General features: G+C 45.4%; 1 protein-coding gene across 2 annotated transcripts in view; it reads left to right on the top strand.

The window, feature by feature from the left end:
- Positions 1-23594, top strand: part of ift122 (intraflagellar transport 122 homolog (Chlamydomonas)) — a 171980-nt gene that overhangs the window by 66360 nt on the left and 82026 nt on the right. For both annotated transcript variants that reach the window (XM_041191120.1, XM_041191121.1), the window contains exons 13-15: positions 10121-10285; positions 11118-11315; positions 13474-13614. In XM_041191120.1, the coding sequence (XP_041047054.1) occupies positions 10121-10285; positions 11118-11315; positions 13474-13614 (504 nt within the window). The remainder of the gene's footprint in view (positions 1-10120; positions 10286-11117; positions 11316-13473; positions 13615-23594) is intronic.

The raw sequence follows: 23594 nt of genomic DNA on the forward strand, positions 1-23594 counted from the left end.
GAGTGCCCAGGGCGCCGGCAGTTGGAGGACTGCTGGGGACCAGGAACGTGCTCAGTCGGTGGCTGTTGATGAGCCTCTGGAGTCGCCCCTGAGGCAGCAGCTGCTGGAAGTCCAGCAGGGTGTGCGGGAGGCTCTAGCGGAGATACGTGAGGGAATGCGTGCCATGGTCTCCATTGTGGAGGAGTCCATGTGGAGCAAGAGCAATGCAATGACCCTCATGGCCGAGTGCACTGCCTCCATGGAGAGACTGGCGACTCTCATGGAGAGGCTCCTCCAGGAGCTGAATTAGGGCTTCCTGGGGATGCGCTTGGACCTGCAAGCCCGCACAGCAGCAATAACCTCAGGTGGTTATTGTCAGTGTGAGAGATGGATTGGGCACCCAGTATCCCAGCTAGGTTCCCATCCATCAATGGTGAGCAGGGAGGTCCAAAGCGACCTGACATTGGCATACGAGCTGCTGCTTGTCTCTGCGGACTCCTCTCAGGGCACTCTGGATGATGGCAGCAGCTCGTTTGCCTCTCTGCCAGTGACCATAGCATATGATGAGGCTGCAGAGACTGGGGAGATGCCAGCCGTGGCACTGGCTGCTCCCTCCCAGTTGGGGCTAGCACAGGCTCCATGGGCCAGGGGACACCCGCCAAGGCCATCAAGGCCAACAGGACAGCAGAGTGAGCAGGCTGTCTCCAAAGCCGGTGCCAGCGAGTGGGGAGCACCTAGATGTAGCACCTGCAAACGAAAACTTAAAGCACCTTAAGCACAACACGGGCTTATCACTGCTGATATTTTTTCCCCCACTTTTACGTTGTTTGTTAGTAGGTGTGATGGAGAACATCTTTACATTTAATTTGTTTTATGTATGCTAGGCACCACACCATTAAATGTGTTTGTGTTCAACAAGCCACTGGGTGCTTCATTAGTTCTGCAGGTGCAGGGTAACCCATGACGTTATGAGTGACTTGTTTGTCATTGAACTTTATTGAAATGGCACATAGTGCATGTTGTTCACCAAGCAAATGTTCCTGTCAAGTATTGAGTATGGAGCCTGTAGCCCTGGCTTGTTCATCTTCGGTAGGCTTGCTGGAGGAGCGTTGGACCAAAGCCTCCTGGGTGTCCCTGCCTCCCTGGAGGTTGCCCAGGTCAGCGTCTATCCTGCTTTCTCCTGAATGTGCTCATCCTTGGACTCACTACTGGACTCAACGTCTGCTACTTGAGCAGCTGCGTCAACATCTTCTTCCTCCACCATGTCCCCCCTTTCCAATGCCAGATTGTGGAGAGTGCAGCATGCAACCACTATGTGGGGGGTATTGCAGTGTGCCCCCTGAGCGGTCCAGGCATCGGAAGCACATCTTGAGAAGACCGATGGTTCCCTCTACTACCGACCTTGTGGAGGTGTGGCTTCTATTGTACTGCTGCTCGGCCTCTGTTCTTGGATGGCGGAGAGGCATCATGAGCCACCTTTTAAGGGGATAGCCCTTGTCACCCAGCAGCCATCCATCCAACCGGGCTGGAGCACTGAAGAACCTCGGCATCTGGGAGTGTCCCAGGATGTAAGTGTCGTGGGAGCTGCCTGGATACCTTGCACAGATTTGCAGAATCTGCATTCCTATGGCCACTATCTGTCCATTCATGGAGTGGAACCCCTTCCTGTTGATGAAGGCACCCGGCTCACCCGCTGGCGCCTTTATGTGCGCAGTCGATTGCATCCTGGATGTGGGGGAACCCAGCAATCGCAGCAAAGCCTCTGGCTCGCTCTGTCTGGCTGGCCTTGTCTGTGCGGTAGTGAATGAAAGTCAAAGCATGCCTGAACAGAGCTTGACACAACTGTGGGCAACTGATTGGGAGACTCTGCAAAGATCACCCACTGACCCCTGGAAAGAGTGGGAGGCATAGAAGTTGAGGATCACTGTGACCTTCCATGCCACTGGCATGGGGTGTCCACCCACACAGTCGGAGCTGATTTCAGGCCGGATCACCTGACAAATGGAGGTCACAGTCTCCCTTGAGAGGCGGAGCCTCCTTTGGCATTGCACCTCAGACACATTGAGGCAGCTGCATCTCTGCCTGTAAACCCTGGCAGTGTCTTCCGCGGCCCCTTCCGCCTTGGACTTCCCGTTGGCCCTGCGCCGCTTGTGCCTGTGCCTGTTCTCCCACAGGTCACTCCCTTGGAGGCTAAATAGGGACACCTGGCCTCCTCCCTCTTCTGGCCCTCCCTCCTCAGAGGAGGTGCCTCCAGTGGAGACCACAATCCTCATTTCCAGGGTAAGGGAAGGCTGTCAGATACCTGGAAGGCCCCAAGTGTTATGACTCCTCCGGAGTCCTGAATTGAAGCCTGTTATTTCTGTCAAAGCAGCTCTGAAGCGAAATGAAGTTGTCCTGTTCACACAAGCAAGCAGCAGTAAGTTATAAGCTAAAGTACTAACAACTCGCATTAGCAAGCCCACTCACTCCTCTTATACTGCGTGTGGATGATGTTTTTGAAAATGTGGCCTACCCGCCTGCTGTTGTGCCCGTGTGGTGCCCTGAAATTCGCACGGGCTGCATAAAATCAAAGACAGTTGGAGCCTCAAAGGCCTTAACTGGCCCGTTAATTAATGGTAGGCACGCCTCCTTCCTCATAGCGCGCCCGCCTAGTGAAATATTGCGACAGTTTGCAGTGGTGCCTGGACGCACGCCCGACATCGTGCGTAATTTTACATTCCAGTGTGTCGGGCACGCGTCCGCACGCTGAATGTAAAATTCTGCCTGTGATCTTGTCACAATGGTGGGCACTGCTTCTTTTAGCACTCTGAGCACTTGTAGCGCTATTGACTGACCTGCTGTACAGCAAGATAAGCCATCACATTTGATCATATGCTGGGAGTATGCTGGTGTTAGAAATCAGGATATCTGATACTGATCACTCTTAAAACATGTTGCTGTAAAAACAGAATATGTTGGAAGTACTTAGCAGGCCAAGCAACATCTGTGGAGAGGGAAGCAGAGTTAACTTTTCAGATTGATGACCTTTCATCAAAAAAATTTGCAAGGTTGTTAACCTGAAACATTAACTCTGTTTCTGTCTCCATAGATGTTGCCAGACCTGCTGAATGCTTCCATTACTTTCTGTTTTTATTTCATATTTCCAGCGATGGCGGTACTTTGCTTCTGTAGTATAGGTGTTGCATTGTTACAAGAGACATCACAATTGTTGATGCCAGTTCTTGCCATTCCTCTGTTGATGGACACACTCTCAGGATGTTCAGTGATATATGTGATGGCAGGAATGGTGCCTGGCAGTTAAGTAAGTTGATTGGGGGCCAGTAGAAGAGAAACCCAGGACTCCTGCTTCTCCCAGCCTAAGGAAAGATTAGAACATGTTTTTTGGATGAAACATACCTCTGCTTGATGTTAGATTTTGCTACTGGCTTGGGGACTGTGCAGATTCAGACAATTCTTTGTTAAATCATATCGTGGTCATCAGAACCTGGGTTTTTAATTCTAACGAGGTGCACACTAGCCTGTTGTGGGCACCTTTCGTGTTCTATTTCTGCAGGATTAAAATGGCAGCAGACATGAACACATGGGTAACAAAACTGGTGGCATCCACTTGTAAGGTGGCAGGGTTAAAAATAAAGTTTTGCATTAGCTGGATAGCCCTTTGAGTTCAAAGTAATCAGTAACCAAAGGAGACCCCAACCTTGCCAAACAGCTAGAAGGTAGCCTCTCTTTTAATTTTATCTTGATGGAACCATTTCTTGCACCTGTTTGGAGACAGAAACAGAGTTAATGTTACAGGTCAATAACCTTTCACAATTTTTGATGAAAGGCCATCAACCTGATAAGTTAACTCTGCTTCTCTCACCATTGATGTTGCTTGACCGGCTCAGTATTTCCAGCATGTCCTGTTTTTACAGCAACCTCTTCACTACCTGCTTAAAAATGATCACAGTTGTGTTTGATAGTATTCACCCAGGCCACCACTACGACAATAAAGGTAAATATTTGATTTAATCCACCTGTAACTTAAAATAGATCAAGTAATTAGTTTAAATAAAAACTAAGCTAATTAAATACTAAAGCTGAAATTAGTTAAATGAAAACCAGCATCCCATTTAGAAATTGGGCTGCCAGTGCAGGTGATGTGATTGCAGCATGGGTCATGGAGAAACCACAGGATAGTTACAACACAGGAAGGGGCCATTCAGCCTGTTGAGTCTGCACCAGCTCTCAGTAAGTGAAACTCTGCTAGTCCCAACCCTTTCCCCCTTCATTCAACCTGCAAATTTTTTCTCAAGTGCTTATCCAATTCCCCTTAACAATTGAATCTGCCTCGACCACACTCCCAGGCAGTGTATTTCACACCTGAACCACTCGCTGCTTAAAAAAGCTATTTCTCATGTCACCGTTGCCTCTTTTGCCAATCACCTTAAATTGGTGTCCTCTAGTTCTCAGTCCTTCTGCCAATGAGAACAGTTTCTCTCTATCTACTCTGTCTAGACTAGAGCTTCCCAAGTTATTTTCCAACACGACCCTATTTTAACATTTGAAAATTAACGTGACTTCAGATGTCAACAAAAACAAAACAGAAATAAAACAGCATAGTAACATTCAGTTTATTATTATTAAAGTTTGTGTATTATAAATCAACACATAATACATCATATGAAAATCTGTAATGGCTGCTAGGCTGCTGCTGGTTGCTGAATTTGTGTCCGCCTCTATCGCCACTACTCCGAGAAGCTTCTCTGGAAACCTCTGATGTATTTACACAAATGCACAGTTAAGTCACAGTGTGCCTGATCAGAGCCGCTGCAACCAACCAAAATATTCAACGGCAGGGGTTTGTTTTGTGATTGGTTACTTCCCTCTGCCAGGACAATACAAGGGGGCAGGAGATTTTATTTCTCGTGACCCCATTTGCTGTTTCTGTGACCCCAATTGAAGTTGCGACCCACAGTTTGGGAACCGCTGGTCTAAACCCCTCATGATTTTGAATACCTCCATCAAATCTCCTCTCAACCTTCTCTTGTCTAAGGAAAGCAACTCTAGCTTCTCCAATCTAACTAGAAGTCTCATCCCTGGAATTGTTCTCGTAAAACTTTTCTGCACCCTCGCTAAAGCTTGCACATTCTTTCTAAATGTGGCACCCAAAATTGGACACGATACTCCAGTTGAGGCTGAACCAGTATTTTATAAAGCTTCATCATAACTTCATTGCTTTTGTACTGTATACCTTTATGAAGCCCAGGATCCCATATGCTTTTTAAGCACTTTCTCAACCTGCCCTGCCACCTTGAGCAATTTATGCACATGTATGCCTCAGGTCTCTATGTTCCTGCACCCCATTTAGAATTGTACCCTTTGGTTTATATTGCCTCTCCTCGTCCTTCCTAACAAAGTATATCACAATAACAACAACTTATATTCATATAGCACCCTTAGCACTGAAACAACCCAAGGCACCTCACAGGTGCATTATTAAACAGAATATGTCACTGAGCCGCATAACGAGAATTAGGTCAGATGACCAAAAGCTTTGTCAAAAAGCTAGATTTTAAGGAGTGCCTTAAAGGAAGAAAGTGAGGTAGAGAGGTGGAGACAAGCAGGGACGGAATTCCAGAAATTTATGCTTCTGTGCTTTAAATTTAATCTGCCGCGCATCCACCCATTCTACCAGCCTGCCTTTCTCCTCTTGAAGTCCACCAGTCTCCTCCTCACAGTTCACAACCCTTAAAAGTTTTTATCATCTACAAATTTCAGAATTGTGGCCTTGTACATCCAGGGCTAGGCCATTAACTTCATTGGATAATTGTTGTTGACAAGGTCAGCATTTATTGCCCATCCCTAATTGCCATTGAGAAGGTGGTGGTGAGCTGCCTTCTTGAACCATTGCAGTCCACGTGGTGTAGGTGCACCCACAGTGCTGTTAGGAAGGGAGTTCCAGGATTTTGGTGAGTGGCTTTGAGGAGAACAGGTGGTGTTCCCATGCACCTGTGGCCCATTTCCTTCGAGGTGGTAGAGTTCACAGGTTTGAAAGATGCTGTTGAAGGAGCCTTGATGAAGTCTTGCAGTGCATCTTATATGGAACACACTGCTGTCACTCTGGGTTGATGGTGGAAGGAGTGATAGTTTATAGTGGTGGATGGGGTGCCAGTCAAGTTGGCTGCATTGTCCTGGATGGTGTCGAGCTTCTTGAGTGTTGTAGGAGCTGTGGTCATCCAAGTGAGTGGAGAGTATTTCATCACACTCCTGACTTGTGCCTTGTAGATGGTAGACAGGCTTTGGGGAGTCAGGAGGTGAGTTACTCATTGCAGAATTCCCAACCTCTGACCTGCTCTTGTAGCCACAGTGTTTATATGGCTAGTCCAGTTCAGTTTCTGGTCAATGGTAACTCCCAGGATGTTGATAGTGGGGGATTCAGCGATGGTAATGCCATTAAATGTCAAGGGTAGATGGTTAGATTCTCATTTGTTAGAGATGGTCATTGCTTGGCACTTGTGTGGCACAAATGTTACTTGCCACTTATGCCTGACTTGTTGCATATGGACACGGACCACTTCAGTATCTGAGGAGTTGCCAACGATACTGAACTTTATCCAATCATCAGTGAAAATCCCCACTTCTGACCTTATGTTGGAGGGAATGTGATTGATAAAGACGGTTGGGTCTTGGACACGACTGTGAGGAACTCCTGCAGTGATGTCCTGGGACTGAGATAATTGACCTCCAACAACCATAACTATCTTCTTTTGTGCTAAGTGTGACTCCAGCCAGTGGAGAGTTTCCCCCCGATACCTGTTGACTTCAGTTTTGCTAGGTCTCCTTGATGCTACACTCAGTCAAATATTGCCTGGATATCAAGGGTAGTCACTCACACCTCACCTTTTAAATTCAACTCTTGCCCATGTTTGGACCAAGGCTGTAATGAGGTCAGGAGCTGCGTGGCCCTGGCAGAACCCAAACTGAGCATCAGTGAGTAGGTTATTGCTGTGTAGGTATACTGATGGGGCGGTAATTGGCTGGGTTGGATTTGTCCTCCTTTTCATGGACACGAAAGACCTGGGCAACTTTCCACAGTATCGGTTAGATACCTGTGTTATAGCTGTACTAGACCAGCTTGGCTTGGGCGTGGCTGTTTTTGAGTATGAGTGTTCTGTACTACTTCTGTGATGCTGGGGACCTTAGGAGGAGGTTGAGATGGATCATCTACTTGACACTTCTAACTGAAGACGGTTGCAAGCGCTTCAGCATTGTCTTTTGCACTGATGTGCTGGGTTTTCCCATCATTGAAGATGTGAATATTTGTGTAGTCTCCTTTTCTGGTTAGTTGTTTAATTGTCCACCACCATTCAGGACTGGATGTGGCAGGACTGCAGAGCTTAGATCTGATCCATTGGTTGTGGGATTGCTTAGCTCTGTCTGTGGCATGCTACTTCCGCTGTTTGGCATACAAGTAGTCCTGTATTGCAGCTTTAGCCATGGAACTGGCAAGGTTGGCAATGCTGCATGTGGGTTCGTAACCCATCCCCCTTCCTACCCCAATCAAAATAGCTGGCGATGAGAATTGGGGCGGGACTTCTGCCTCGAGGACCTGCACACCTCCATTTCCACGAGGCTAACATAGGCTTGCCATGTGTTGGGACAGGAAAATCCAGCCTAATAAGTGCACAACTCCCTTGGCTGGTTACCATGGGTAAGTTAATGAAATTCCTATCCTGGGTAAGTTGTGTATCTGTCACTTGATGATGCAACTGTACAATGCAGCCTGGGAGGTTTGACAGATATCTCTTGCCCCTGTTGAAAAAGAACAGATGGCTAAAATGATGAAGGCAGTAGTCATTTTGATGCTCACTGAATGAACTGTTCCTGTCATTGAAAAGATTACAAGGTCCAGCATACTACTTTTGCTCTTTCCCTGATGAACTATAGGCTCTGCACTCTGCATATAAATCTGATAAACATACCACAGTACTGATTGCCTCAGCCTTCTGCTTGGGCCATGGATTGCTTCAGGTGTCAATTGATCAACTGATCAATTAATCAACTGCCTTTTCAGGCACCGTTTCTTCAACCATATCCATATTTTCCAGTATTTTCTGAATCCCAGCTATGGTGAATGTAAAACAAGGAGCTCCTGCTGAATCACAGAGACCTGCATCCCTCACTCCTCTTCCTGTCAAATCAGGCTCCTTTTCTCAAGTGAAAATGAATGTTGTCTTTTTGAGTTTTCTTAGTAGCTTGTTCCCTAAGACCTGTTAAGTATTTCCTGAAACCTTTCTATTGTAACTATATCCTTTGTATTTGAATAAGAATCTTCCGGGATCCTTTCCTGCCTTTGTATGCTGCTGAGTTTGAACTTAGAGCTCAGAATTCCTTAGCTTTACTTATACAATGCTTTGGAGATCCAAGATATCCCACATTTTTTTTTATTCGTTAGTGGGATGTGGGCATTGCTGGCTAGGCCAGGATTTATTGCCTGCCTATAATTACGTATCCCTAATTGCCCTTGAGAAGGTGAGCTGCTTTCTTGAAGCACTGCAGTCCATGTGGTGTAGGTACACCCACAGTGCTGTTAGGAAGGGAGTTCCAAGATTTTGACCCAATGACAGTAAAGGAACGACGATATATTTCCAAGTCAGGATGGTGATTGGCTTGGAGGGGAACTTCCAGGTGGTGGTGTTCCTATCCATCTGCTGCCCTTGCCCTTCTGGATGGCAGTGGTCTTGTGTTTGGAAGGAGCCTTGGTGAGTTCCTGTTTCTAATCTAATGCTTGTGAATGGGGTGCCAATCAAGCAGGCTGCTAGGCCACATTTTACGAGCTGAGTTCTTGATGCTGTCATCATTTCTATGCTGCTGTAGATTAAATTCATAAGACAAATTCTCACTTACTTGCCTGGCTTTGCAGATGTGGCCCACTCTGTCTCGGCACTGAGCTCCTGTTCAGGCCAAAGTTGCTTCTTTATCTTCTCTCTGAAAAATTGACTCTCAGTGCCTCACTTATTTAACCGCTTGGTGCTACATAAATCTTTGGGCAACCCGTTGTCAGGTTTCTTTTAGTAACATCTGGACTGGGGCTACATCAAGCTCTCTGATCTCCTTTAATTTGGTTAATGCTGAAGGTAGTGTTTTTGCAGAACTCTCTTGACAATGGAGATTGAAACTCCTCAGCCGTCATTCTAAATTGGTATAGCTTTGACGTGACTCAGACAGTGTACGAATAATACACGAATGATGAAGGTATCACGTGCAATCACAGAATTGTTTAAGGTGCAGAAGGAGGCCATTCGGCCCATCATGTCTGCGCTGGCTCTTCGAATGAGGAATTCATCTACTGCCACTCCCCAGCCTTCCCCTGTAACCCTGCATTTTCTTCCTTTTTAGATAACAGTCTAATTCCCTCTTGAATGCCTCATATGAACCTGCCTCCACCACATTCTGAGGCAGTGCATTCCAGATCTTAACCTCTCACCGCGTGAAAATGTTTCTCCCCATGTTTCCATTGCTTCATTTGCCAATTACCTTAAACTTTGTCCTCATGTTCTCAATCCTTACAGCAATGGGAACAGTTTTCCCCTATCTACTCTGTCTTCCTTGTTACAATAATTCTTTAGATCACGGGGTATTATTTTATCTAATATCTTCCAAACTTCCCATCAAACTTTGCTAGGTTTGTTTTGGCAATGGTTGAGGATTTAAAGATGGATTTTAAAGGGATATTAGTTATAGGGAAAAAATGTGCCAGTTTCTATGATGCACCTTCTGGTCTTTGGTTTCCCAAGAATTGACAAAAATTTCAGCAAGTTCTTACATTGTGTAAAGGATGAATTCAAGTGATGTAATGTTTTGTGCTGTGATTCAGTGCTGTAGTGAACTGGGTGGAAGCTGTCCATTTCACCTGAATCGACAGAGAAGGGAGATTTTATTCCAAAGCTCTCGACTGAATTCTAAGCAACAATCCCAGAAGTGTGAGGACGTGTATACTTACTGCTTTTAGAAAAAACAAAGGAGATTATACATAAACTGTTTCAGAAAAGAACTGCTTCATGTTTACCACATGTATGGCGATTGTATTAAAATGAATCTCGCATCAAGCTGATGTTTTAAAAAGGTGAATATATATGTGTTTGCTTATCCATTGTAGATTCTGAAAATATTTGTTGACAACCCATTTGCCATTGTGCTTCTTAAGCAAGCCACCTCTATACGCTGTTTGGACATGAGTACATCACGCAACAAACTGGCTGTGGTGGATGAACACAACACTTGCCTGGTATATGACATAAGTACCAAAGAACTCCTTTTCCAGGTAAGTTGGACACAGTCAAGGTGTAAATATTCAATGAAGAAGTCCCTTCTATATGTTGCAATAATTAAATTTAACACAACAGTTATCTGTTTAGATATTGTTTTGCATTAATATTCATTTTTACAGTGATTTATTCAGTCACATGTCCTCACCACCCTCCAGCTACTTGTGAAACCTTTAATGTTAGACAGAAGCTAACAGCAGGCAGCACTTGTCTAATATTAGAAACATAAAGGCAATACATCTCAGTTCTTAGTTTTCATTTTAAAATTTGGAAAGTTGGTTTAGTGCTCAAGTTATACTGCAACTGATGTGAAGCTGAACTTGTGAGAGACTGTTTCCTTAAAGCCTCACATCCAACACAAGCTTTCAATCTCACATTGGTTTGCCTGCAGTTTAAACTTCAATTCTTGCAAATCAAATATCAAAATTATGCGAAAACATTCAGCTTGGAACACTCACTTTTCTTTTATTAGACTTATAATCCTGAAAGTTAGGTACAGGTGGGATATAGAAAGGTGGCAATTTTGACCATTTAATTTGTTTTATGTGATCTTCAGTCAGCCTGCCAATGATCCATTACTGGACGTTAATTTATAAGTTCATTAGAGAAGCTGTTGCATTAATTGCTGATGATGGTCTCTGTCTGACCCCGCCCCCCCTCCCCGCCTTGTCTTGTCATAGCCAATAGCTATCCCCAACATTTCTCCTGATTCTGCTCTCCAGTGCCTATGGTAATAAGTGTCATAATTATTGGAAAATGGTATTTTCTTAAATTAATACTGACGAATGATAACCTCTCAAACATTCCTCCTTTCAATGTCTTCTGTAGGAGCCAAACGCTAACAGTGTGGCTTGGAACACCCAGTGCGAAGATATGCTTTGTTTTTCTGGTGGCGGTTTTCTCAACATCAAAGCCAGTAATTTTCCAGTGCACCAGCAGAAGCTCCAAGGCTTTGTGGTGGGATATAATGGCTCCAAAATTTTCTGCTTGCATGTGTACGCTATGTCTGCAGTCGAGGTCCCACAGGTATGGCTCATTGTATAGACTGATGCATGTTTGATCAGTGGGAATACAGTTTTATTGATGCTTTAATGAATAACTGAAGTATGGTACTGAGACCAGAGATGTCTCTGGTTATAGTTAGCTAAGCTCAGCCAGAGCAGTAGCTGGGGCTGTCCATTTGACTTCAGCATCACTGACACTTGCTGAAAATGTAAGATGGAGACAGAATTAGAAATAAAAAGAGAAAATGCTGGAAATACTCTGCAGGTCAGGCAGCATCTGTGGAAGGAGAGACATTATTAACATTTCAGGTCGATGACTTTTCATCAGAACTTTGAAAAGTTAAAGATTTAGGATTTGAGCAAGGGGTGGGTGGGAGAAGAACATAAGTAAGGCCTGTGATTGGAAGACAGGAGAGATTGAATAACAGAAGAGTTAGTCTTCCAGGACCAAAGGGAATCGAAGTGGGGCAAGTAAAGAAACAAAAGGTATGCTTAGAATGAGTGTGCTGCCGTCAGAAAGTGAAAATAAGAGAAAAACTGAAACATGCAAAGAAAAAACAAAATAGGGGAACAGAGTTTATGGTCTGAAATTGTTGAACTCAGTGTTGAGTCTGAAAAGCTGTTCAGTGCCTAATCAAAAAATGAGGTGCTGTTTTTAAGCTTACATTGAGCTTCACTGGAACAGAGCAGCAGACCAAGGACAGAGATGTCAATGTAAGAGCAAGGTGGAGAATTAAAATGACAGATCACCAGTAACTTGGGTCATGCATGCTGAATTAACAGAGGTGCTCCGCCAAGCAGCCACCCATAGCGTCTGCATTTGGTCTCTCCAATGTACATGAATGTGCAGGAATGCTGAAAAGGGAGGCGAGGAGAAGATGTGTTTGGTGGTGGCATCTTCGACCTAAAATTATCAACTCTGTTTTTCTCTCCACAGATGCTGCTGAGTATTTCCAGCACTTTCTATTTTTATTTCAGATTTCCATCATTCCCAGTATTCTGCTTTTAGAGACAGAATTGGGCCTGGCTGTGTTGCCTGTGTGTTGTCTTCAGTCACTTTGCTGCCTAGCTCAGCATAAAGAGGCAGTAGGCAAGTTATGAGAGGGCTCCTGATGCCCATGGAAAGCAACTTCAGAAAAAAATGAGCAAAACAATCGGATTCTTTTAAAACTGGAGATCTTGGATGATTTGATAGGGTGGTTAAAATGTTGATTACTGATTGGTTAAAATTTTGATCTCAATTAAACTGCAGGGTGTATGTGGGTTAGGAGGAAACCTGGCATTGATTAAAGACTTTAACTGATTACAGAGAAATAATGGCAAGAGTGAGAGCAGTTTGCCTGCCTATTTTCTCCATGGAACATTCTAGATGCTATGATATAAAGTAGGATAAAACATTTATGACAAAGTGAAATATGGAAAGTTGGATGGTGTCATTTGTTTTTAGTATTCGGGCAAGAGACTGGACTAGATACTGGCTCAAATCCACCTCAAGCCAATTGGATGAAAGGTACCATGTCTGCTGCTTGAGGTTTCCATATAAAATGAGTTTGGGTAGCCTCAGTTGAATTCCTGATAGGCAGGGGTCTGTAGCACAAAACTGCTTTTAATTTACCACTAAACTGCTGAACTGGCAATCTCCCAATAAGATGATCAACAACAGAAAATGGAGCAGTTAAAAGACTTCTGTTCTGAATTCAGGCTGAGACCCATTGCTGGGGAAGAGCAGAGAACTTTCCACTGTATTTACTGTTTAACCGGCTCTGCTAGCGCATGATAAATTGTTCCATTCCTCATCACACAAGTGCAGAAATTAACATAAAACAAGCATTAAAACTGCTTTCAGCTTGATAAGGTAGCATTGTTAGAACATGATCAAAGGGAAAGGTGCAGCTGACTTCCCATAATTAGAATCTTATTAATGGATATTACAGGATCTGAACCACAATGGTTAATATACCCCATCCCATACCACACACACCCACCACCTAATGACTCATCCTAAGGGTAGCATTGACCGGATGTGTGCACTTCTTGATGGGTTATCTTTCTCAGTCCCAAATTGGAAGATGGGAATGTGCTAATTTGATAAGAAAAACAAATTAAAAATTGTTCTGTTTAACAGATGCTATTTGATTTAATCATAATTAACAGGCAACTCTTTTGTTTTAAAAAATAAGTCTGCACCCATGTACCAGTACTTGGAAAAGAAGATGTATAAGGAAGCCTATCAAATTGCTTGCTTGGGAGTAACAGAGAATGACTGGAGGGACCTGGCGATAGAGGCCTTGGAAGGGATGGACTTCGACACTGCTAAAAAGGTATCAGTAGCTCATAAACTCCTCCATACATACGTAGGTAGGGGGAGAAAGATGACAGCTCCTTAAAGAGACTAATCAAATAGCAGAGAAAGGAGACCCATCCTCTCTCTGAGCAAAATTCAGGTGAAGAAGGCATGGTCTCAATTACTGCACCACACGGTCCCTGAATATAACGGTCACTTCATTTTTTTTTCTACTTTGAGGCACCTATCCACAAATAAAACAACAAGTATAATCTGACCCTTGGTACTGCCCTTAACACCTACTTCTTTCCTATTGGAGTCATAGAAGTCTACAGCACAGAAAAAGGCCCTTCAGCCCATTGAGTCTGCGCCGGTCAAAACAAGTACCTAACTATTCTAATCCCATTTTTCACTCATTTCCTTGTATGCCATGGCATCGCAAGTGCACATCCAAATACTCCTTAAATGTTATGAGGGTTTCTGCCTCTACCACCATTTCAGGCAGAGTTCCAGATTCCCACCACCCTCTGGGTGAAAAAATTCTTCCTCACATCCCCTCTAAACCTCCTGCCCCTTACCTTAAATCTATGCCCTCTGGTTATTGATCCCCCCACCAAGGTGAAAAGTTCCTATGCCCCTCATAATTTATTGCAGAGCAAGCTAAGTAGGTTTATCCATGTGTCTATCAGCCTGCCAGCATACCCTTGTGTCTCTGTGCTAAGACTGTGATTGTAGAAATTGTCCCTAATCACTGATTGCTCTGTGCTGGCCATGTGACAAATGAGAATCAGTGTTGCAAAAGTACTGAAGGAACCCAGGACATTTACCACTCTGGGTCAGAATTGATCTCACTGCTCATCTCTGTGAACAACTCCCTTTATTCTTTATTTTCACTGCCTCACTATCTACCTTATTTTTATGCTGTTCCTTTGTGATTTTTTATTTCCATACATATTCCTCCTGTCAACAGCTTGCTTTTGATCTCTCTCTCCATCTGCCGTGCTGCCACCAAAACGTATGTCTCACTTAGTCTTTTTCTCTTTCTTCACCTCCGTGCTCTCTTTAAGCCCAAAGAGACGATGGCCATGTTTCTTTCTGCCTGGCTGGTGAGCTAGTGCTAAAAGCTTTTGTTACCCATGGGTGCTGTGGTAAAATGAAGGCATACTGAGCATGCTGTAAAGTACCAACTAAAGGTTGACTAAGGTGAGTAGTCTACAGTGAGAAGTAGGCCTGATGAAGATGGGTATGCTGTATTGATGAGCAGGGCTGGAGAGGGTGCTTATTCTACATTGAGGCTGGAGAGTACCTGTCTCCTATACTGAGGGGCAGGGCTGGAGAGGGTATGCCTTCTATATTGAGGCGCAGGGCTGGAGAGGGTGAGTATCCGACACTGAAGGACAGGGAGAGTGAGAGTGTCCGACAATGAGGGACTGGACTGTGGAAACACTGAGGGATAAGACTAGAGAGGATGAATGTCCTATACTGAGGGATGCGGAGAGGATGTGTGTCCGACACTGAGTGATAGGATTGGAGAGCAAGAGTGTCCGACACTAAGACGCAGTGAACAGGAAAAGAGTGAGTGTACATCACTGAGGGACAGGGAAAGGGAGAGTGTCTGACACTGAGGGACAGGACTGAAGAGGGTGAGTGTCCGACAGAGAGGGACAGGGAGGGGGTGAGTGTCCAAAACTGAGGTACAGGGAGAGAGGGAGAGGACGTGTGTCTGACACTGAGAATCAGGACTGGAGATGGTTATTGTCCAACACTATGGGGCAGGACTGAAGAGGGTGAGTGTTCGATACTGTGGGAGAGTGTGCGCGTCCGACACTATGGGACAGGGAGATGGTGAGTGTCTGACACTATGGCACAGGAAGAGGGTGAATCTCTGACACTGAGGGACAGGGAGAGAGTGAGTGTCCGACACTGAGGGACAGGACGAGAGAGAGTGAGCATCCAACACTGGGAGACAGGGAGAGCGTGAGTCGCTGACACCGAGGGACATCATTGGAGAGAGTGAGTGTCGGACAATGAGGTTCAAGAATGGAGAGGGTGAGTGTCTGTCATTAAGGGTTAGGGAGAGGATGAGTGCCTGATACAGAGGCACAAGGAGAGGGTGTGTCCAACACTGAGAGACAGGGAAAAGGTGAGTGTCCGACACTGAGGGATAAGGAGAGGGTGTGTGTCTGAAACTGAGGGCCAGGAATGGAGAGGGTGAGTGTCTGACACTGAGGCACAGGGAGAGGGTGCGTCCAACACTGAGAGACAGGGAAAAGGTGAGTGTCTGACATTGAGGGACAGGGAGAGGGTGCGTGTCCGAAACTGAGGGCCAGGAATGGAGATGGTGAGTGTCTGACACTGAGGGCCAGGAATGGGGAGGGTGTGGGTGCGACACTGAGTATTGGGGAGGGTGAGTGTCCAACACTGAGGGACAGGAATGGAAAGGGAGTGTGTCTGATACTGAGGGGTGGGGAGGGTGTGAGTGTCCAACAATGTGAGACAAGGAGAGGTTGAGTGTCCAACACTGAGAGACAGGCAGAGGGTGAGTGTCTGATACTGAGGGAGAGGGTGCGCGTCCGACACTATGGGACAGGGAGAGGGTGAGTATCTGACACTGTGGGACAGGGAGAGAGTGAGTGTCCGACTCTGAGGGACAGGACGAGAGAGGGCAAGCATCCGACATCCAACACTGGGAGACAGGGAGAGCGTGAGTTGCTGACACGAAAGGACATCATTGGAGAGAGTGAGTGTCGGACATGAGACACAGGGAGAGGGTGAGTGTCTTACATTGAGGGCAGGGAAAAGGTGAGCGTCTGACATGAGGGACAGGGATAAAGGGAGACAACATGTGTCTGACACAGGATCAGGATTGGAGATGGCTATTGTCCGACACTGAGGGGCAGGACTGAAGAGGGTGAGTGTCCGGTACTGAGGGACAGGGAGAGGGTGCGTGTCCGAAACTGAGGGCCAGGAATGGAGAGGGTGAGGGTGCGACACTGAAGGTCAGTATTGGAGAGGGTGAGTGTCCAACACTGAGGGACAGGACTGGAAAGGGAGTGTGTCTGAGGGGTGGGGAGGGTGTGAGTGTCCAACACTGAGAGACAGGGAGAGTTGAGTGTCCAACACTGAGAGACAGGCAGAGGGTGAGTGTCCGACACTGAGAGACAGGGAGAGATTGAGTATCCAACACTGAGAGACAGGTAGAGGGTGAGTGTCTGGTACTGAGGGAGAGGGTGCGCGTCCGACACTATGGGACAGGGAGAGGGTGAGTATCTGACACTGAGGGACAGGGAGAGAGTGAGTGTCCGACACTGAGGGACAGGATGAGAGAGAGTGAGCATCCGACATTGGGAGACAGGGAGAGCGTGAGTCGCTGACACCAAAGGACATCATTGGAGAGAGTGAATGTCGGACAATGAGGTACAAGAATGGAGAGGATGAGTGTCCATCATTGAGGGTTAGGGAGAGGGTGAGTGTTCATCATTGAGGGTTAGGGAAAGGGTGAGTGTCCGACACTAAGGGACAGTGAGAGGGTGAGTGTCCGATACTGGGAGATTGGGAGAGGGTGAGTGTCCGACACTAAGAGAGAGGACTGGAGAGGGTGAGTGTCCGAAACTGAGCAACAGGGAGAGTGAGTGTGTCGGACATGAGACGCAGGGAGGGGGTGAGTGTCTTACATTGAGGGACAGGGAAAAGGTGAGCATCCGACATGAGGGACAGGGAGAAAGGGAGAGGATGTGTGTCTGACACAGGATCAGGATTGGAGATGGCTATTGTCCGACACTGAGGGGCAGGACTGAAGAGGGTGAGTGTCCGGTACCGAGGGAGAGGGTGCGTGTCCGAAACTGAGGGCTAGGATTGGAGAAGATGAATGGCTGACACTGAGGGACACGACTGGAAAAGGTGAGTGTCTGACACCGAGAGACAGGGAGAGGGTGAGTGTCTAACACTAAGAGACAGGGAGAAGGTGAGTGTCCGACACTGAAACAGGGAGAGGGTGAGTCCCTGCCACCGAGGGACATCATTGGAGAGAGTGAGTGTCGGACAATGAGGTACAAGAAAGGAGAGTGTGAGTATCCGTCATTGAGGGTTAGGGAGAGGGTGAGTGTCTGACACTGAGGGACAGTGAGAGGGTGAGTGTCCGATACTGAGAGATTGGGAGAGGGTGAGTATCCGACGCTGAGGGACAAGGTGAGGGTCAGTGTCCGACACTAAGGGACAGGACTGGAGAGTGTGAGTGTCCGAAACTGAGGGACAGGGAGAGTGAGAGTGTCGGACACTGAGACACAAGGAGAGGGTGAGTGTCTGACATTGAGGGATAGGGAGAAGGTGTGTCCTACACTGAGGGCAGGACTGGAGAGGGTGAGTGTCCGACACTGAGGGACAGGGAGAGGGTGAGTGTCTGACACTGAGGGACAGGGAACGGGTGAGTGTCCCAACACTGAGGGACAGGGAAGGGGTGAATGTCAACAAAAGACAGAAAGGGGAATAAGAAAAATTAGAGGCGGAGAAATCAAGTGCAATAATCAAACAGGGCCTCAGTGAAAAATAGTGGGAATGGGACAAGTAATGTTAAAAAGACAAGACTTAAGGCTTTGTGCCTTAACACAAGGAGCATTCGCAATAAAGTGGATGAATTAAGCATGCAAGTAGATGTAAACAGGTATGATATAGTTGGGATTACGGAGACATGGCTGCAGGGTGACCAGGGATGGGAACTGCACATCAATGGGTATTCAGTATTTAAGGACAGACAAAAAAGGAAAAGGCGGTGGAGTTGCATTGCTGGTTAAAGAGGAAATTAACGCGATAGTGAGGAAAGATATTAGCTCCGATGATGTGGAATCTGTATGGGTAGAGCTGAGAAACACCAAAGGGCAAAAACCTTAGTGGGGGTTGTATATAGACCCCCAAACCGTAGTGTGATGTTGTGAATGGCATTAAACAGGAAATTAGAGGCGCATGCAATGAAGGAACATCTGTAATTATGGGTGACTTTAATCTGCATATAGATTGGGCAAATCAAATTAGTAAGAATACTATAGAGGAGGAATTCCTGGAGTGTATACGGGATGTTTTTCTGAACCAATACGTTGAGGAACTAACTAGAGAACAGGCCATCCTAGACTGGGTATTGTGTAATGAGAAAGGAATAATTGGCAATCTAGTTGGGCCTCCCCTTGGGTATGAGCGACCATAATATAGAATTCTTCATCAAGATGGAGAGTGACGTAGTTGATTCTGAGACTAGGGTCCTGAATCTTAATAAAAGAAACTACGATGGTATGAGGCGCGAGTTGGCTATGATGGATTGGGAAATGTTACTTAAAGGGATGACGGTGGATAGGCAATGGCAAACGTTCAGAGAGTGCATGGGTGAACTGCAACAATTGTTTATTCCTGACTGGCGCAAAAGTCAAACAGGAAAGGTGGCCACCATGGCTTACAAGGGAAATTAGAGATGGTATTAGATCCAAAAATGAGGCATACAAATTGGGCAGAAAAAAACAACAGACCTGAGGAATTTAGCAAAGGAGGACTAAGGGATTGATTAAGAATGGGAAAATAGAGTACGAGAGGAAGATTGTGGGGAACATAAAAACTGACTGTAAAAGTTTCTGTTGGTATGTGAAGAGGAAAAGATTGGTGAAGACAAATGTAGGTCCCTTGCAGTCAGAAACAGGGGAATTTATAATGGGGAATAAAGAAATGGCTGACCAGCTAAATACATACTTTGGTTCTGTCTTCACAAAGGAGGACACAAATAACATACCAGAAATATTGGGTAACAGTGTTCAGTGAGAGGGAGGAACTGAAAGAAATCAGTATTAGTAGGGAAATGGTGTTGGAGAAATTGATGGCATTGAAGGACGATAAATCCCCAGGGCCTGATAATCTACATCCCAGAGCACTTAAGGAAGTGGCCCTAGAAATAGTGGATGCATTGGCATTCATATTCCGAGATTCTATAGGCTCTGGAACAGTTCCTACATATTGGAGGGTAGCTAATGTAACCCCACGCTTTAAAAAGGGAGGTAGAGAGAAAACGGAATTATAGACCAGTCAGCCTGACATCAGTAGTGGGGAAAATTCTAGAGTCCATTATAAAAGATTTAATAGCTGAGCGCTTGGAAAACAGTGGCGGAACCGGACAGAGTCAGCATAGATTCATGAAAGGGAAATCATGCTTGACAAATCTACTGGAATTTTTCAAGAATGTAACTAGTAGAGTTGATGAGGAGGAGCCAGTGGATATGGTTTATTTGGACTTTCAAAATGCTTTCGACAAAGTACCACATAAGAGATTAGCTTGTAAAGTTAAAGCACATGAGATTGGGGGTAGTGTACTGAGATAGATAGAAAACTGGTTGGCAGACAGGAAACAAAGAATAGGAATAAATGGGTCTTTTTCTGAATGGCAGGCAGTGACTAGTGGGGTACCACAGGGATTGGTGCTGTGACCCCAGCTATTCACAATATATATTAATGATTTAGATGAGGAATCTAAATGTAATATTTCCAAATTTGCAGATGACACAAAGCTGGGTGGGAGGGTGAGCTGTGAGGAGGATGCAGAGATGCTTCAGTGTGATTTGGACAAGCTGAGTGAGTGTGTAAATGCATGACAGATGCAGTATAATGTGGATAAATGTGAGCTTATCCACTTTGGTAGCAAAAACAGGAAGGCAGATTATTATCTGAATGGCTATAAATTGAGAGAGGGGAATGTGTAACGAGACCTGGGTGTCCTCGTACACCAGTCGTTGAAGGTAAGCATGCAGGTGCAGCAGGCAGCAAAGAAGGCAAATGGTTTGTTGGCCTTCATAGCCAAAGGATTCTAGTACAAGAGCAGGGAGAGCTTGGCCTAAATAGCCAAGTGGTTATGGTACTGGGTTTGTAACCCCAAGATCAAGAGTTCAAATCTCACAATGGCAAACAATGTAACTTCATCTGAAACAGATGGAAACGTGTTTGTACTCGAAAGAGTTACAAGAGCAGGGATATCTTGCTGCAATTATACAGGCCCTTGGTGAGACCACACCTGGAATATTGTGTGCAGTTTTGGTCTCCTTATCTGAGGAAGGATGTTATTGCTATAGAGGGAGTGCAGCGAAGGTTTACCAGACTGATTTCTGGGATGGCGGGACTGAAATATGAGGAGAGGTTGAGTTGGTTAGGATTATATTCGCTGGAGTTCAGAAGAACGAGGGAGGATCTCATAGAAACCTATAAAATTCTAATAGGACTAGACAGGGTAGATGCAGGAAGGATGTTCCCGATGGTGAGGGAGTCCAGAACCAAGCGTCACAGTCTGAGGATACGGGGTAGATCATTTAGGACTGAGATGAGGAAAAGGTGAGTGTCCGACACTGAGGGTCAGGGAATTGGTGAGTGTCCGACATTGAGGGTCAGGGAAATGGTGAGTGTCCGATGTTGAGGGTCAGGGAAATGGTGAGTGTCCGACATTGAGGGTCAGGGAAGTGGTGAATGTCCGACACTGAGGGTCAGGGAAAGGGTAAGTTTCCAACAGTGAGGGTCAGGGAAAGGATGAGTGTCCGACACTGAGGGTCAGGGAGAGGGTGAATGTCCGACACTGAGGGTCAGGAAGGGGGTGAGTGTCCGACATTGAGGGTCAGGGAAATGGTGAGTGTCTGACACTGACAGGGAGAGGGTGAGTGTCCGACACTGAGGGACAGGGCAATGGTGCGTGTTCGACACTGAGAGACAAGGAAAGGGTGAGTGTCTGACACTGAGAGACAGGTTTGGAGGGGGTGAGTGTCCGACGCTGAGGGACATGACTGGAGAGGGTGAGTATCTGATACTGTGGGACAGAGTGAGCATATATGTCTGATGCTAAGGGCAGGACTGGGGGGTGCGTGTCTGACATTGAGGGACAGGGCTGGAGTGGGTGAGTGATACTGAGGGAGAGAGTGAGTATGTGTGTCTGATGCTAAGGGCAGGACTGGGGGTGCGTGTCTGACATTGAGGGACAGGACTGGAGAGGGTGCATGTCCAACATTGTTGGTCAGGGAGAGGTGTCATGTCCAACACTGAGGATCAGGACTGGAGATGTTGGGTAACCTACAGTGTCTTGAAGGAAGTTTTGGTGAGTGCAAGCACAGAAAAAGATGTTGACAGGGGATGGTTACTGGAGGGTACTTGTTAATAGAACTATTTGTTCATCTGGGAGGTGAATGCCAACCAGGACTCGTTGGCCAGAATGGCCAGTTTAATTGTTGATCAGACTTCCAGTTCTCTCTCTCTACACCCCTATTGAAATCATTGTACAAATTTTTGTAAATATTCAAGTCACGTATTTCTCATCTGTCTTAAGTAGTTTAAATATTATTATGCTGAACTTGTGATTAAGGGTTGAATGGGTTCATTATGGAGGTTACTATCTTGAGCTGTCCATGGGAAAACTAGAGCAAATCTGCTTTTTGTGGATCTAGAATAGGCATCACCAGTGCATACAGCAGAGAGAAGAGGCTGCAATAAGTTCTTATTTTAGCCATTTGGGCTTAGCATTGATCTCAGTAGAATATAAGAACATAAGATATAGGACCAGGATTTTAGTATTTTCCTCTGTGAAGACAGACACAAAGTATTTGTTTAGTTTCTCTGCCATTTCCTTCTTCTCCTTTATTCCTGACTTCACTTGTAATGGACCCATATTAGTTTTTGCTAATCTCTTCATTTTTACATACCCATAGAAGCTTTTACAGTCCGTTTTTATGTTTCTGGCTAGTTTATATTCTGCTTTCCCTTTCTTAATCTTTCTCTTGGTCTTTCCTTTGCAGAATTCTAAAATGCTTCCAACCTTCAGGCTTACCATTTTTCTGGCAACTTGATATACCTCTTCCTTTGATCTAATACAATCCCTGATTACTTTCTTGCTGAGTTTTTGTACATTAAAGGAATGGTTAGGACACCAATTTCTCATGGTACCAACAGTTCGTGGCCTGGGTAACCACTTGTCTGGAATCAAACAAATTCTTTCAGTGGAACAAAGCCTCCTCTCAGATATTGATGGATTAGGATATAACACAGATGCAGAAACTCTGAGTTGCCACTGGATGGCAATCACCAGTAGAAGTTCCTATCACAGAATCAGAAACACAGATTTGTTTAAAGCACAGAAGGAGGCCATTTGGTCTATTCTGTCTGCATCGGCTTGCCGAATGAGCAATCCACTTAGTATCCTTCTCCTACCTTCTCCCTGTAATCCTGCACATTCTTTCTTTTCAGGTAACAGTCTAATTGCTTTTGAATGCTTCAATTGAACCTGGCTCCGCCAAACTCTCAGGCAGTGCATTTTTAACCATGCTGTGAACCTGTCCCGCCACCTTCAATGACTTATGCCAGGTCTCTCAGTTTTAACATGTAGCCTTGTGTGTTCTGTGTGTTCAGGAGGATATTGATTGCTGGAAAAAATTGATCTAACGAGTGATTTGCTTTTTTAGTAATAGTTCTTAAATCCACGTGCTAAGTTTATCTGTGACAGGATGCTCACACAATACAATCACTAGAGCCAGAGGACAAGACCTCCAGGAGCCAGTTGTACTCTTTACTGTATGTGGGCATAGACAGGAGATTAAATGTAGCTTTCTTTTGAAATTCAGATATTACATTTCTTTCCCAATATTTATTTTGATAAAACCCCACAATTTTTTTCTTATTAAACTGAAACATTAGCTTTTTATTTCGACATTTTGACAAATTAAGTTCAAATTCTCAAACCACGATTTGTAATCATGTTCTCTGGATGATTAGACTAGTAACATAACCAGTACGCTACCCAGATATGTGTGTGAGGAAGGTGGTGTGTGAGGGGAGTGCATGTGCAGTGCCCCTTTCTGGTGGTAAGTTATGAGTATCCACAGTCACATGGAGTTTGTTGATTTTTTTGACTTAGGGAGTCAGGGAGGAATTTCTAAGTCCTAGAATTTACTGCAGGCAGTTTTCTGGTTTCAAAAATATTGTGCTGTATCTGAGAAAATCTTTTCAAACTGTTTTCAA

This window comes from Carcharodon carcharias, chromosome 7 (assembly GCF_017639515.1).
Source record: "Carcharodon carcharias isolate sCarCar2 chromosome 7, sCarCar2.pri, whole genome shotgun sequence".
NCBI lineage: Eukaryota > Metazoa > Chordata > Chondrichthyes > Lamniformes > Lamnidae > Carcharodon > Carcharodon carcharias.